This window comes from Gastrolobium bilobum, unplaced genomic scaffold (assembly GCF_033153095.1).
Source record: "Gastrolobium bilobum isolate Gb01-03AN ecotype WA unplaced genomic scaffold, APGP_CSIRO_Gbil_v1 utg2810, whole genome shotgun sequence".
In the NCBI taxonomy this organism is placed as follows: Eukaryota; Viridiplantae; Streptophyta; class Magnoliopsida; order Fabales; family Fabaceae; genus Gastrolobium; species Gastrolobium bilobum.
In genome coordinates, this window is record NW_026895666.1 from 865,514 (window position 1) to 881,471 (window position 15,958).

Below are 15,958 nucleotides of genomic sequence, written 5' to 3' on the forward strand. Positions count from 1 at the left end.
AGGACAGATTTTTTTACATTATCTGCAGTTGTTCCACTGGAAGCCACATAAGGTATAGTTTCATTAGTCCGAAAATATTTTCTATATTACAAATGTACTGATTATTTGGTATATCTTTTATTAAATATGAAAAAAATAATATATTTATATTAAAAATTTGATGTTTGTTATTTTAAATGATAATAAGTTATTTCTTTTCGTATTATTTGTTTTCTTCTTTTTAATAAAAATAAAAATGTACTCATATCCATTGTACTGAATATTTGTTCTAGTAACAAATTGGGTGAATTGCACAGTGGGAACAAACTACTGGACAAGTTTCATTCAGTATGTGGAGCAACCCCACCAACTGCAATCTTGATTGAACTGTCAGCTATCAAACAGTGAATGGTGTTGCTACATAGCAAGAAATCCTATTCTATTCTATTCAGTGCAAACTGATTATACTGCTCTTGATTTGCAATATATATATATACACGAAGATATTTAAGTTGAACGCCGAAAGGGTAGATATTTTCTGATAACCGATAAGATACGACACTTTTTCATCATAAGCGCTTATTATATAAATGGCTTTGATGATTGGTAAAAATAATCAGACAATGATACATAATGGTTCTTTTTTCACTCTATTTAGTTTTCAATTTAATTAGTGTCATGTATTATTACTCTAACAAAACACTTTCCGTAGATAACTGGCAAATGTGGTGGTGCCGTTGAAAAACGTGCCGTATCAATTATCACAAACTAAAGATATTTTACCATGTTAAAAGAAAATGATTTTTAAATTAATTCAGGACGCGACATGACAAATGCAAGGCTGTATTTTTATGCAACTCATCAAACGTCTCACAGCTCATGTCCTCGTCTTATTCTCCTTGTAATACGACATTCATCACACTCATTATTCCACCACAATGCAATGGTTCTTATCTCATGAAAATGGCCTCATTCAGAGGGATTGGACTAATGTGAAATGTCTCAACCTACAGTTGTCCACACATAAGTGTTGTACATGTCCTTGAAATATCGATTGCATCAGAAAATGTCACTCAAAAGCGACAATCCATAATTGCCACTTTGACAAGGATTGGTGATATTGTCACGTTTAGCAGCTAAGTCAGGAACAGCCTTATTTTCTAGTTTCTAATTTCAACACTTGCTGTCATATATTAACTGCAAAACTAGTCCCCTGATGGAGTCACGAGTGGTCAAAATCTAATCTAATTTTCTTTTTGGGGTACTACGAATCTGATCAGGTTTATTATGTACACACAGATATCAACTCATGTAAAAGCAGAAAAAAGACTTTCCATATTTGTAGTACATTAATAGTGCTTCCCGAGAGAGGCTTGGCAATTAGGAAGAAGCTCGAAAACTGACCGTGTGTCATGAAGAAGAACTCTGGTTCTTCCCAGAAACTGGGTTCATTTCTAAGCCCAGGAGCACCAAACTATAGAGAAAAAAGCCTTGGAAGCCAAAAGGGATGGAGCTCAGAGAGAGTGTTGCAGCCAGAAAAAAGTAGCAGAAGACAAGCTTGTTTAACTGCCTTGACACCCTTCAACAGTGGAAGAACAATGCCATCTAAATGGGATGATGCTGAGAGGTGGATTTGTAGCCCTCTTTCAGGCTATGCCAATAACAAGAGTTCCTATGCTCAACTTCAACGGCGACCCAAATCAAAAAGTGGTCCAATTGTGCCTCCTGGAACAACGTACTGCTCAAATTATTCACCTACAATACCACTGCCACAAGGTTTGGTAGTGAAAAACTTAATGGTGGGTTCCCCTTTTACAACAGGAGTATTGAAACCGGATGCTCTTTCTCTTCACCATTATTGTGCACATGACACTGTTTTTGGTCCCCGTTATGACATTGACAATGGGATACAATGTTCTAGTCCTGTGCCAAACGAGAATGGTGTGGCTCTCCCATCAATGTCTAGTGCACCCCTGTGGTCAGAACTGCTGTGTGACCCATCTTCCCCTAATTCTCAAGGTATGGAGTTCTTGTTCAGAAGTAGCCTAAAAAAAATTTACATTTCATTTTCTATTCAACATGCTGCGTATGCATCAGTGGATAAACGTTACTGGAAACTGTTAGTGACATGCTATAGCCAGTAACCATGATGAATATGATCAATGATTCTTGGGCTTGATATGCTTGTTGAGTATGACCAATAATCAAATAGCCTCTTACATTATATCAGGAAAAAATAAAATGTTTCAGTTATTTTCATTTACAGATGACAAACGTGATGGGACTAAGAATGAGGACACTTCAATATCTCCTTTCTCAAAACGTGATAGAGGTACCCAAATGAGCCCTCCTGAGACTGAGAATGATGCACACTCATCTCCAAAATCCTCCGCCAGTTCTACCATGGACCAAAAAAGTTGCCACTCTACAAAGTTAGAGGTCAGAGATGTGCAGGTAGACAGTCAGACTACAGTTATTAGGTGGTCCAAGAGTAATGCAACCAAGATGAACTTGCTAAATGGTAAAGACTTGAAGAAAAGTAGCACGGAAACCCAAGCTTCAGATTTGGACATTTCCAAGTATGTTCTGTATACCTTCTTCTTTTCCAACTTAGGCAACAAATGTTTTGTTTCCTTATATTAGGGGTTGCACCTAACTAATTGTCCAGGTATAGAATGAATCTGGAGGATGCAGTTATGCAAGTGAATCCCAAAATCTACTGCCTTGCCTTTCATTGCTCAATATCATTATTAGCAAGATATTTGAATCTCTACAATATTAATTCAGAGAGCAAAAGAGATAAAATGTCATTGTTTTATTTATGTATTTTTCCATGAACTTATATTTTGGCGCAGGTTTCAGAGAGAGGAAGCCAAAATCATTGCATGGGAGGGTTTGCAGAAAGCAAAGGCTGAAGCTGCTATACGAAAACTAGAGGTTTTTCAGTCATTCCAATTTATATATTGAACTTTCTCATATGGTGTGTCCTGAGTCCAACTCAAATTCATAAGCAAGATACTGAATACATTAACGTTGGTTTCATCACTAATTTTAAGTCCAATTGTTGTCATGCTGTAGAGAAAAGCTCAGAAAATATATGCAGATAGTGTATTACAATATCTAATGCAGGGGCAATTTTACTCATCTTTCCAACTCAAAAATGTTTGACACAGATGGAATTGGAAAAGAAGAGATCGTCATCAATGGATAAGATTCTAAACAAGCTGAGAAGGGCGCAGATAAAAGCTGAAAAGATGAGAAGCTTAATACCTGTACAACAGGGCCAGCAAGTTTCCAAGACTAGGAAAATATTTTCATTCCCCAAATATGTCCAGGTATGGTCTCCAAGCAAGTGCTTTAGCAGTCATGCTTCATGATCGATCCCATGTACTACACGCCCGAAAATCATAAAGTTTTTGTCCAGGTATACTCAATAGGAATATCATGTTTCAATTCATAGGCCCTTATTGTTTTGGCCTTCTGCACTTTCCATTAATATGTGAATTGTGAATACATCATTTGTCTTAATGCCATTTTATGTATTTGGCATATGTATGCATCATGAATAAAGCCTCCCCGTTATGTCTCGAGATTTGTTATTTGTATCTAAATCGGGAAGATTTCTTGATACGAACTCTAATCCGTGCTGCTAGTGATTCGGAACTACACAGCCACTAGTCTAACAGCGGGTGGTTTGAAAATTGAATTGAGTGTCTCCTATAGCCACCACCATTAGCTAGTTTGCGTTGTAAATATATTCCAGAAATTTAATATATTCACATGTTGACCTTCGTATTCTGTAGCAGAAAAAGCACATCTCTTTGATTTTATATAACCGATAAATTTGTTAGTGTTTCCATCTCGTAAAGCAAGATCATTTTGAAAAGGTGTCTACATTATTAGGGACAGGCACAAGTTTTCAAGGCGTAATAAAATAGATTCGGTCGGAACATATTTTTACCTCGTACACTAAACAGGCTTGCACTACAAAAAGAATGACTGAAAAGCAAAGCCAGTTTTCTTCGTAAGTAAAAAATGTCGGGCAAATGATTAATAATTTATTCTGGATAATGAACAATTTATAGCAAGAAATATAACATTCTCGTTCCACAATAAAGCCTATAAAGAGAACTAACAGACGCCAATACATATATCCATCATCTGCACAACATTTGGATACAGGATGATAAAATGTTCGAGAAAATAAAGTATTTCTGGTTTACGATTGATAAGTAAAATCCAATCCATAGTGTTTACGACTAAAAATTATTCATGCTGGAAAACCTGCACCATAGTTCGCTGGTACCCATGCTAGCATTTTAAATAAAAATGTGCCCTACTAGTATGGTCTATACCTCCAATCTGCTCTTGATGGTCTACCACTGGGAGTTCCATAACCCCACTGCAAAAGAAAAAAATGTAAATCAAAAGCTAAAAACATGAGACTACATTCAATACTCCAATGTTCAGTACCCATGGTTACATGCCAAGAGCACTAGCAAAACGACAGATTATCAATGTTTTTTCCACTTGATAGAAAACTAAACATCTCATACAGCATACTTTGATTAAGACAAGAACCAACAATTATGGAGTGCCTGAATTCCCAAAATAATGAAATGGTCAAATTATCTAATTACCCATTTCCCTTATATATTGGTCATAAAAAATCATTAATGTGTATATACTCACATCATCGAAGTCTAAGCTACCATACATCCTCCCATAAGTTCGTACAGGACCACCATATCCCCCAAAAGAATCCACACTATTCATCATAAGATTCCCACTGGGCCCAGCATCATCAACAGGTGTGGCTGAATCTATTGCCACCTGCAGGTACAAGCTGCTAGTAAATCAAATCATATTTAAAGTTGTATATGATTTGTAAATTTGTAAATCATATTCAAATCAAATCAAAACACACACACACACTCTTATATATATGCACCAAAGTCCAAAGCATATGGCACAAGGAATTACACACACACACACATGTATATATAAGATTACACAAATTCATTATTCTGAAACATGTGAATACATGAGAAACAGAGTCGCCATAGAGTTCATCTTGAGTCTTGACATTCACAGCATGATGTTATGTCACAACTCAGAAGGAATTCACACTTCAATGAATTATACAGGTCCACTGTCCAGATGTTTCGTAATGTAATTACTGTACATAGTGAAGCAATGTGACATAGATTTCTGTGAGTAGTAACAGACCCACAAATCCACACTTTTAATGACTCATTACCTTCTAATTGAAGGAGCCAACTAGTTAAGCTGCTAAAATCTAAAGGATATTCCAATAATAACATGCTTAAACCAGGAATGGGCATTTCAAAGAAGGAAGTTAATATCAACCCACATAAACACCCCTCTACCACCACATATATACATTTAAATTTCAATTGCAGAAAATAGAGCATACAGGAAAAGAGAAATAGTGTAGCAAAGCAAGATAGCAGCAAATTCAAATTAAACTACCTGCTGTCCACTGTCCAGATGTTTCGTAATGTAATTACTGTACATAGTGAAGCAATGTGACATAGATTTCTGTGAGTAGTAACAGACCCACAAATCCACACTTTTAATGACTCATTACCTTCTAATTGAAGGAGCCAACTAGTTAAGCTGCTAAAATCTAAAGGATATTCCAATAATAACATGCTTAAACCAGGAATGGGCATTTCAAAGAAGGAAGTTAATATCAACCCACATAAACACCCCTCTACCACCACATATATACATTTAAATTTCAATTGCAGAAAATAGAGCATACAGGAAAAGAGAAATAGTGTAGCAAAGCAAGATAGCAGCAAATTCAAATTAAACTACCTGCTGTCCACAAATCTCATGAGACCTTCGAGAGACACGATCTGCTACACCATCTTCAGCAAAAGTAACAAATCCAAAACCTCTATGACCTGATCTCTTAGGATCCTACACAAAATAGACAGTTGAGTTAATCAGCTTTCAACACTCATACATACATTTTTTTAATATCTCACCCTGGGAACATAAACATCTAATATACGGCCAAATCTTCCAAAATATTGCCGAAGATCCTCAGTGGTTGCCTCAGGGGCAAGATGGCCCACAAAAATCTTTTTACCAAATCTACGAGCAGGCTCTCCCCCTAATTTACAAAATAAGGTAGTCATTAGTAAGCAACTTTAGTCATTTTAATTGAACAGTGGTGCAACCATTCTTACTTCCATAAATTGGGCCAGGATGGTCGTACAAAGTAGGAGCACCAAGTGCTGCATATCTAGTTGCTTGAGAAATATAAGCATTGTATGCACCATATCCTCCCTCGGACATTCTGCCAACTGGCTTATAGTCGTCCTCCTGCAAAATATAGGAAAAATCAAATATCCTTTAATTGTTAAACAATGGACATGGGTATGGAATTGAAACCCACTAGTATGAATTAATTTAAAAAAAAAAAGTCTTGGTTACACATGGTGGCGCACTACTCTTGAATTTTCGGACTATTTTTGGGCAAAATGACAAGCTATAAAAACTCTTGCCTTAGGTGTAGCTCGATCAACCACCACAGTAGAACCTCCCAGTTCATGAGTTTCTGACATCAAATTCTCCACAGAATCTGCAAGACAGAACGTGTTCCTTACGGTGATTGATACATCCTTTCCACTTCATTTCAAAAGAAAAAATTGACATAGTGCAGATAGAGCACATCAAAATAGTGCAGATAGCAGGTACAGTCCAAATTCCTATTTTCCAAGTGATAATAAGACCCTAGATCACTACCAGAGTAGATAGATTAAAGGATAACTAACATATAATAAATCCCATATACTTAAAATATGCAGTCATTTAAGAGTAAAGCACACATGATAATATATATGGCCCAACCTGCATTTGCAAAAGTGATAAAACCAATTCCACGATGCGTTTTTGAGCCTTGATCCTGCTAGAAATAAATGATAAATTATCTATAATTAAAAAATGTCACAAAAAAAGGTACACCATGCATAAGTATGGAGGGCAATTGTGTAACTACAAATGTGAAATCAACAGTGTGCATACATATTCACACAGTATATACAAAAATATACATACAAACTGCATTTCAATTCTGCATGTATCACTCTAACAGGGAGGAAAGTACCTTTGGCATGTACAAATCTGTTATTTCCCCATATTTCTCAAAATGACTGGAAGAAAAAGAAAAGAAAAAAAGGAAGGACATGAGATCATCACAAAAATTCCTCATCATAAGATTATTTTACCAAAGAAAGAAACCACATGCTTGTATACCTTCTAAAAGTTGTTTCTGTTATTGATTGTGGAATCCTGGCCACAAATATTCTGGTAACTTTTTTGACTGGTGCCCTCATCTCCTCCTTTACAATGAAAGCATTACAAGAATCAGTATACAATCATAGCACATGGCTATTATATTATGAACCAGCCAGGGACCAGACTAGATTTCTAGTTTTAAACAACAATTTGATCATAACCTTCGGTGTGGCCACTTTGACTTCCAGCATCCTATTACCAAGAATATGTTCGCTTGATAATACTTCCTGCAGCCAGAAGGTCATTCAACTTATGATATAGCATGGAGACGTGATCAGCAATATATATATGGGTTTTATAAGAGTTATGTTGTAGGAAAAGTGATTGTGTTATGTTATAGAGATTCGTTTTGCGTGCCGGAGTTTTTTTTTTTTTTTTGGTTTCAAAAATTGCGGGTTCCACAAAATGTTATGTGTGTAGGAAAGTTGTTGTGGTCATGTTAAATGATAGATGCAAAACCCTATATATATATATATAAGTTACCGTTACCTTCGCATCATCCACTGAAGCAAATGTAACATATCCAAAACCACGAGACCGTCCAGTTGAACGCTCCTAAATTAAAGTGAGTAGATTAAAATGTGCCTCCAGAAAACTTAATAGAGTAGGGACAATGTAACCATACTCTGTATAAGACAATTATATTTCACATTCATCAGAAATCATGCATAATTAAGATGTACAAGGCATTGCCTTGACACAACAGATAATATGAATTCTGTCTATTGCATGTTTTTTTTGCTAATCTTTATACAGACAATCCCAAGCCTAGGCAATAGAGGGGTTGAGTTAGGCAGTCAGCAATCAACACAGATTTTTGTCGAGTTTTAATGCCATATAAGGATCAGAGGTAACGATGGGGGAGGGAAGGAAAAAGTGATCCCAACCCTAGTTTGATGTCAAAAATTGACATTGAAGGACCATTTGGATGTATTTATTATTAGCGGACCAAATTAATGACAAATGTATCTTTGAAGGACCAAAATGGATGTTCACTCTAAATGGATTAGTATGTTCAGCTTCTCTATGTAGCACCGACACCCACACGCGACACAATACCATACGACACTCTGACACGTCAATTCTAAAAAAATCTGGATTTCGACACATTAGGACACGTTTTAATATTAAATAATATTTTTAATTTATATAGCGTATATTACATTTACTATTCAATAATTTAACAAAAAAATGAAACTAAACTGATAATACCCATCAATTTAAAGATTCAAAGAAAATAAATCATTTCCATAATTCCATTACATTAATATAAAGCAAAAATAATATAATATAAAATATGACTATAATAAGATAAAAACAATAGGGAAAGAGAAAAAAAAAATGAAACACCTGAAAGAAGAAAGAATGTTATAATATAATATAAAACAACGTATATATGTCTTGTCTATTGAATCAGTGGAATATATATGCAGCAATCACTATATGATAAGTTCTTCCTTCCTCTATCGAATGGAAAATAAAGAATGTTAAAAAATAACATAAAATAACATATATGTCTTGCCTATTGAATCAGTCGAATATATATGCAGCAATCACTTTATGATAAGTTCTTCCTTCCTCTATCGAATGGAAAGAGAAACAATAAAAGTGAGAAGAAAACAAAACACTGTTCCCAATGAAAAACAGTGCTTACATACTTGCACATAATGTGTTTGAAAACACCGGAAGGAACTCGCGCTCGCCAGTCGCCACTGCCAGTCGGCGCTGGAACTCGCTCTCCAGTAGGCGCTGCAGTCGCTGCACCACCTTATGAGTTAGGGTTTCGTAACTTTGGTTTTTAATTTTGAGAGTGAAGAATGAGTTGTCTTGTTGACATGTCGTGGGTGGGAAGCGAAAGAGTGAAAGTTTTTAATTTTTTAAAATGTATTTTAATTTTTTAAAAATTATAATTTTATTACAAAAATGTCATTTGACCGTGTTGGACAAAGTCAAATTTACGTGTCGGATTGGTCAACATGTTGGGAATATCGAACACGTGTCGGAGTGTCCGACACCAACATTTCAGATTTTTTTTGAAGTGTCAGTGCTATATAGCTGCTTCTATAAGCTTTGAGCTTAAGTACATCGCAGTTGGATGAACACAAACATCTTCAAGAGTATAAGGAACCACCCCTTCATCCTTCTAAATTTCTCTTCTTCAACATTTACAAGTAGCAATTACTTTTAATCAAATTCAATGCACAAAGAAGTATTGAAAGGATTAAGTCAATATAAACAGGTAATACACGTAATACAAAAGGCAAAATTATAAATTTCAAGAAATGTAGTCAATGAATACTGATAATGGGACAATCATGAATTGATATGGTAGGCAATCATGAATTGATATGGTAGGCAATTATAAATTGAACATTTAACGGAAAAATGGAAAGTAAGGGCTAACCTTCATAACAACGCAATCTTCCAGTTCACCAAATTTGGTCATATATTCCCTCAAGCCCTCAGTATCAACGTCCCACGGAATACCCAAAACCTAAGATGCAATTTTATGAACATATAAATTATTATTTTTGTAAAAAAAGAAAAAGAAAAAAGAAGCGAACAAAGGGTAGCTCATCAACGAAAAACTAAAACAAACTATGTCAAGATTCTGATTATTGCAATTCACAAGTAAACATATGAGTAAAGGAATAAAGGTACACAAATTAAATGTGCGTGACTAACCACAAGCTTTCGCTGATCCATTTGAAACTTCAACAAAGCGGAATGAAAGAGAATCGAATGCTGCAGAGGGAAAAATCCCTATCCACCACTTTGAAGGGGGAAGAAAACAAAAAATAAAAAAATAAAAATAAAAATAAAAATTCTATCCACCTCCTCCTCCTCTTGGGTAATGGTATCTCTCAGCAGAGCACTCAGCGTTCTTTTCACTCCTCTCTCTCTAAATATCTCACACTCGCCCCCTGCACATAACAAGCACACTTCTTTCTCACACACAATTATTGTCATCATCAACATCATCATCATCATATACCAATTGAAAATCAGCTTTTGCGGGGTGGTGTTCTACCACTGTCAAAGAAAAAAATTTGATAAAAAGAAAACTGAAAGAAATTCGGTGAATTAGGCGCTCACTGACCTTGAGGAAAATGAAATTCAAAACCCTAAATTGGAGATCTCGCTCGCTCTTCCTATCTCTCCCTCTCTCACGCTCACGCTCGTGCCGCTCATCACCGTCTCAGCCTCCAACAGCCCAAAATTTACATGAAATGCCCACTACGTATCTATGAATTGGGCTTGACCGGACCCAAGAACCGGGCCGCTACTGATGGGTTAATATTGAACCGGGTAATTAACGGAAGCTCTTGAGTCCTTAACTAATAAGATTAAGGGGACGTTTGATACAAGAGAATTTTTTATTTTTATTTTTTTTACCGGAAAAAAGATTTCCGAGAATAAGGTTGTAATTTTTTTTTCCTTGTGTACGTTATAAAAAAGTGTTTGATAGGCCAAAATTTTACCGAGATTATTTGATTAAGTTTACTGAATTGGTATTTGGTTGATTGTGAAATATTAATAGGAATGTGGGGTTATTTTACAAAAATAACCCCACCTTTATTGTTTGATTCAAAATGTATAATGAACGTTATTCACCAGAGAGAAGAAACAGATCTGAGTATCGCTGGTATCTTCACCACAGGTTTACCTCCTGTGCTGGCAATGTGCCCCGGGGGCTATGGACACCTTCACGAGGAACTAATTTAAGTTGAAGTGTGGTTCAAATGTGCAAATTGTTTTCTAGGATACCAGCATAGTAACAACATAGAACCACCCTATGCATATTCATGGGTTCCACTCCTTTGCAATTGGTGCAGGTTTTGGTAACGTCAACCCAGTAACAGATCCTGCAAGGTTTAACCTTGTAGACCCACCAGTGAAGAACACCATAGATGTTTCATCATATTCACGAAGATCATACAAAAAAATCAAGGTTAATTTGGTCCAGATAATTGTTGTTTCTTTTTACTTCCCAAGGTACAAATTAATTCCATCTAATCCATGGACTTTCTGAGATTATTATCGTATAGAACTTTACACTCAACTGCAAAAATCGGGGAAAAAATTTACCCGAGAAATTTTTCCTTTTTTTGCTACCAAACATAATATTGTAATTTCCCCTAGCATGCTTTTTCAGGAATTGAAATATAATCTTCGTACCAAACGTCACCTAAGAACTAACTATTAAAACGGGGTTTGTGCTCTCGAGTTTAATATCCCAAAATTTGTAATTTCAATTTTAGAGAATATTTAAAATAATAATACTACTACGAAAATAATAATTGTAATAAAAATAATAATTTGAGAAATATAAAATAATAGAGAAGTTAAAGGTTATAAGTATAATCTTTACTATAAAAAATTAAATTTAGGAATAAATAATGCAATATTAATATAATTTAAGTCGAGTTTACCAAAAAAAATATAGTTTAAGTAGAATAATTGTATAAGAACGACAAATAATTGTATAAGAACAAAAAATAATTAATAAATCTAATAACCTCATATTTAGTAAATGTATTAAACTTTCTCACTCAAATGGTGAATAAAAATTAAATAAAAAAGAAGGTAGTAGGGAGAAATTAAATAAAATCTCATAAAAGTTCATGAAAAGAAAATATATTATAAAAAGAGAAGATACGGTATAAAGCCTCGTTTCTCTCCACACAAAATTGGCAACTTGAATGAATAAGCGAAAAGAATGCATTTTTTTTTCAAACAATGGTCAATGGTATACATCAAACAGAGCAGAAAATCTGACCGCGCATTTAGGGGCCGTTTGGTATAGGTTTTTCATTTAGATACTCATGCATCTTGAAGTGGTGTTTTGATTTGACCCCGTTTGGTACAAGATTTTAACAATTTTAACCAGCAAAATCGTTTCCCCAGCCATGGTGAATCATGTGCAAAAGTTGATGTAAATCACTGTTCTGAATAACCACAAGGAGGGTGGTACTTTACGGTTAGCTGGGAAAGGAAAATTTGGGCGTGGGGTTGGAGACTAAAATATCCCTGTTGTACAATGAATTTGTTCCAAGTGAAGAGCCATACAAGAGGCAAAATTTCCAACCAACATATCGAAGATGAATATTATCCGACCACGAACTCGAACTTTCCGACCACAAGGAGGGTGGTGTTGGCTGGTATGACAAACTTGAACTTACTTGAAAGAAGGCAACGATGCTACTGCACGAGAACCATCCGTTTTTACATAAGTCATCTAAAAACCGAACAAGAAGATAGGAAATCAAAAAAATCAATATCAGAACCAGACATTAAAATATATATCAAAGAAAGATTTATGAAGAAACACAGAGAAACACAGTTCTTGCACAGATGTCCAATGATACACTCATGGATGTATTTCAATTCAAATTCAAAATTTACCAGGGGTATTTTCGGTTTTTCAATATATTTTCCCGGCAATATTTTACTTTCAACCAAATATAAATTTTGTAAACTTAAATCAATTTTCCTGGTAATATTTCGGTCTACCAAACACCTTTTAAAAAACTTCCCCAGTAAATTTGCTTTCTCACTATTTCCCTAGTAAAAAAAAATTATCCTCTACCAAACACCCCCTAAGGATTCTCCAAAATCTTCTCTTCCTATTATAAAATGCACAACCAATGGGAGGAGAATATCTTATTTTGAGTTTTTGAATATAATATGTGTCTCTTTTTTTTGTTAAATCATTATTTCATCCGATTTTAAAATAAATTATTTATTAATAATTTGACAAAAATAAAATACATATCACATTTTAAATAAAAAGTTGGGGCAGGATAAATTTATCATAAAAAAAACTTACAATCTTTATTACCAACCTAAAAATTCAGTGCATCTGTAACCCTAAAGAAATTTTCCAATAAGAGGGTGGCGAGGTGAAAAAGAAAAGAAAGGTATGGGCGTACAATGAGGGAGCGTTTGGTAGAAGAGAAAAAAAAATTATCAGAAAAATATAATTACTGCTATAAGTTTGAATTTGCTAGGGAAATCAAAATACCACCATCAAGGTGGTATTCCCAAGTTGGCATTTTCCTTTATTTTTACACTGCTTCCTCTATTATTTATACTGACATATGTGAGGCAAGTGTATGTACAGTTAGTTTTGTGGGTTGAGTGGTTTCCATGACTCTAGGATAATAAGTAAATTATTGATCTGCTTCATATGTAGATTGCATGTGAACACCACGAATAGTACTAAGCATGAAGTAAATGCCATGAACTGTATTAATACATCGATGTTGTACCATCCTTTGTTGACTTTCGATTATGCAGATGCCATGGAGATTGAGGTATGATGTTGCATAGAGTAATTATTATTTATGTTATTTAAATTGGAAAATTTTTCAGGTGTACGCGAACTAAGGTACGTTACTATGTGAATTAGTATATCAATTAACATGTATTGTCTGAAATGAACATGATTATGATTTCGTGCTGTGAAAGGAATATGCTTTTATTTTGAGAATAATAATTTATAAAATTGTAAATCAAGTCGAGGTTATAGTCATGGAATAGGACCTAAACTTACCCAAGTTATTGTGAGGAGATTGAGCTATATTGTAACGCCTCCGGAAAGGGGCTGGGCTGTGTGTTGATGCTGTTGGGCAAGGCAAAGTGATTGCCTATGCTTCGAGGCAGTTGAAGCCTCAAGAGGAGAACTACCTGACTCATGATTTGGAGTTGGCTGCTATTGTGTTTGCTTTCAAGATTTAGAGGCCTTATCTTTTTGGCATGAAGTTTGTCGTGTTCAGTGACCCAAGAGCTTGAAGTATCTGTTCGATTAGAAGTAGCTGAACACGAGACAAAGGAGATGGATGGAATTTCTGAAGGATTACGACTTTGAGTTGAAGTACCATCCTAGCAAGGCCAATTTGGTACCTAATGCTTTGAGTCAGAAATCTGTGAGTCTATCCAATTTGACGATGGGTGACTATGCTCAGACCCGACACTCGAAGAGGAATGTGCGACTGGTCGTACTCTCTCCTATGAAAGAAAGAAACGATGTCAAACAATTTAATTTCAATTATAATAAGAAAAGAATTTAATAAAAAAAGAAAGAGTGAGACTGACAAGGGGGATGGGGAGAGGAATGGAGAGGCCTCCATCCATGTAGAGGTTTCTGAGATTGGAGAAACGGTTGAGGAAGATTTCCGGGGAACAGGTATCTCCGATTCGGAGGGTGGTTCGGGAGAGGCGCTCGAGGCGGAGCCAGCGGCGGCACACGAGGGAGCAGGCGTCGCGGGTGGATTTAGAATTGAGGAAACCGAAGATCTCAAAGATTAATTCGTCGGGAAGGGAGGTGTTGATCCAATCATGGCCTCGCATTGCGTCAGAAGTGAGAATAAAATCGGTGCGAATTAAGAATAAGAAAGAAAGAGGTGCAAGATCGGTGGGTTTTGCTCTTGGACTAGGATTTACTACATTATATGCTAACCTACGTAAGCAGTTGCATGCAACAAATAAACCGCTGTTTCAATTGGGCTTCTCTCCTTATCCACATTCGTTAGGGCTTCCCCTACATATTCTAGTAACCCATGAAAAACCCTAATTCACATCATTCTCGTGTGATTTGTAAGAATCATAGGCTGTCATATTAGATATTATAACAATTGCTTCCTCTACTATTTATATTGTCACACATTTGACAAACTCATTAGATCTATTGTATCACATTGGGGAACACCAATACTCTTTGTCAAGAACAAAGATGGAAGCATGAGTTTATGTATAGATTATAGATAGCTAAATAAATTTACTATACAAAATAAATATCCTTCTAGATTAGTTAAGAGGAGGCATTGTGTTTTCTAAGATAAACCGAAGGTCAAGATACTACTTGATTAGCATTAAAGCGAAAAATATTCCAAAGACAACTTTTAAGACCATATATACGCATTATGGATATTTAGTGATACTCTTTGGACTTACTAATTCCCTATACGTGTTTATGGATTATATGAACACGATTTAATGATCTTATTTAGACCAATTTGTGGTGGTTTTTTGACTTTTTTACCCCTCATTAATTAATTAATAACCATTTTGTCCCTTACCCAGAACTATCTACCGATATGTCCCTCTTTAATCGATTAACTTGAATATTTAATCAATTAAATGGTCAAAATAAAAAAATGATTGACTCGAGATTTAATCGATTAAATCTCTCTCTTTAACCGATTAAATCTCCTAAGATTTACCAACTCTTCGCCACCATTCCTCCCAACGTCCAATCTGTCATGTCAGTCTCAGTCTCACTCTCAGTCTCACTCCTTCTTCATTCTCAAATTTCTTATATTATTTTTCTGATTCGATTTTTCTTCACTGGTTTGAGCTGCAACGCGATAAACACATTGAGTTCCTTTCCAAAGGTCTCCGTCATCTCGGTTCCGCCTTCACCGTCTTGGATGCCAAATCTTTCTCTCTCTCTTTAATCAATAAACAACATTCAGATTCTCATCTTCTTTTCCTGCATTTTCTTTCGATTTCCTTGGGATTCGGCCAAAGGATGGCTTTCAAGATTTTCACCATTGCAAGTATTGTGTTATCAAGAATCGATGCAGATTTTGGTTCGGTCAATATCAAGAACAAATAATCCAGAATATAAAGGTTGTGGCATTTT

The 15,958-nt window shown here is 35.4% G+C and overlaps 2 protein-coding genes across 3 annotated transcripts; one reads left to right on the forward strand and one right to left on the reverse strand.

Annotated features, from left to right (window-relative positions):
- The first annotated feature begins 1,291 nt into the window (after positions 1 to 1,291).
- Positions 1,292 to 3,641, forward strand: LOC133288164 (uncharacterized). The gene is made up of 4 exons (XM_061485863.1): positions 1,292 to 1,998; positions 2,246 to 2,558; positions 2,835 to 2,916; positions 3,153 to 3,641. Exons 1-4 carry the CDS (start codon positions 1,392 to 1,394, stop codon positions 3,354 to 3,356), a joined length of 1,206 nt encoding a protein of 401 aa, XP_061341847.1. The 5' UTR covers positions 1,292 to 1,391; the 3' UTR covers positions 3,357 to 3,641.
- A 392-nt stretch (positions 3,642 to 4,033) lies between these two features.
- LOC133287506 (uncharacterized) lies at positions 4,034 to 10,512 on the reverse strand. Of its 2 annotated transcripts, none has more exons than XM_061485142.1 (13): positions 9,997 to 10,512; positions 9,716 to 9,805; positions 7,801 to 7,866; positions 7,473 to 7,538; positions 7,270 to 7,355; positions 7,121 to 7,166; positions 6,865 to 6,919; positions 6,519 to 6,595; positions 6,201 to 6,336; positions 5,997 to 6,124; positions 5,824 to 5,928; positions 4,672 to 4,812; positions 4,034 to 4,381 (listed from the first exon to the last, which is right to left on the reverse strand). In XM_061485142.1, the coding sequence occupies exons 1-13, from the start codon at positions 10,015 to 10,017 to the stop codon at positions 4,319 to 4,321; spliced, it is 1,080 nt and encodes a 359-aa protein (XP_061341126.1). In that variant the 5' UTR covers positions 10,018 to 10,512; the 3' UTR covers positions 4,034 to 4,318. The 2 variants fall into 2 exon arrangements, with proteins under 2 accessions (XP_061341126.1, XP_061341122.1); XM_061485138.1 differs by having other exon boundaries at positions 6,865 to 6,922.
- Between the last annotated feature and the right edge of the window lie 5,446 nt (positions 10,513 to 15,958).

Bases quoted from the DNA above. Each gene is read 5' to 3' on its own strand.
- LOC133287506 (XM_061485138.1), bottom strand. From the start codon at position 10,017: ATGGATCAGCGAAAGCTTGTG. The intron at 9,806-9,996 runs GTTAGTCACGCA...ATTGCATCTTAG, and splicing joins TGGATCAGCGAAAGCTTGTG to GTTTTGGGTATTCCGTGGGA. The intron at 6,596-6,864 runs GTTGGGCCATAT...TCTGTCTTGCAG, and splicing joins TATCACTTTTGCAAATGCAG to ATTCTGTGGAGAATTTGATG.
- LOC133288164 (XM_061485863.1), top strand. From the start codon at position 1,392: ATGAAGAAGAACTCTGGTTCTTCCCAGAAACTGGGTTCATTTCTAAGC. The intron at 2,559-2,834 runs GTATGTTCTGTA...ATTTTGGCGCAG, and splicing joins TCAGATTTGGACATTTCCAA to GTTTCAGAGAGAGGAAGCCA. The intron at 2,917-3,152 runs GTTTTTCAGTCA...TGTTTGACACAG, and splicing joins CTGCTATACGAAAACTAGAG to ATGGAATTGGAAAAGAAGAG.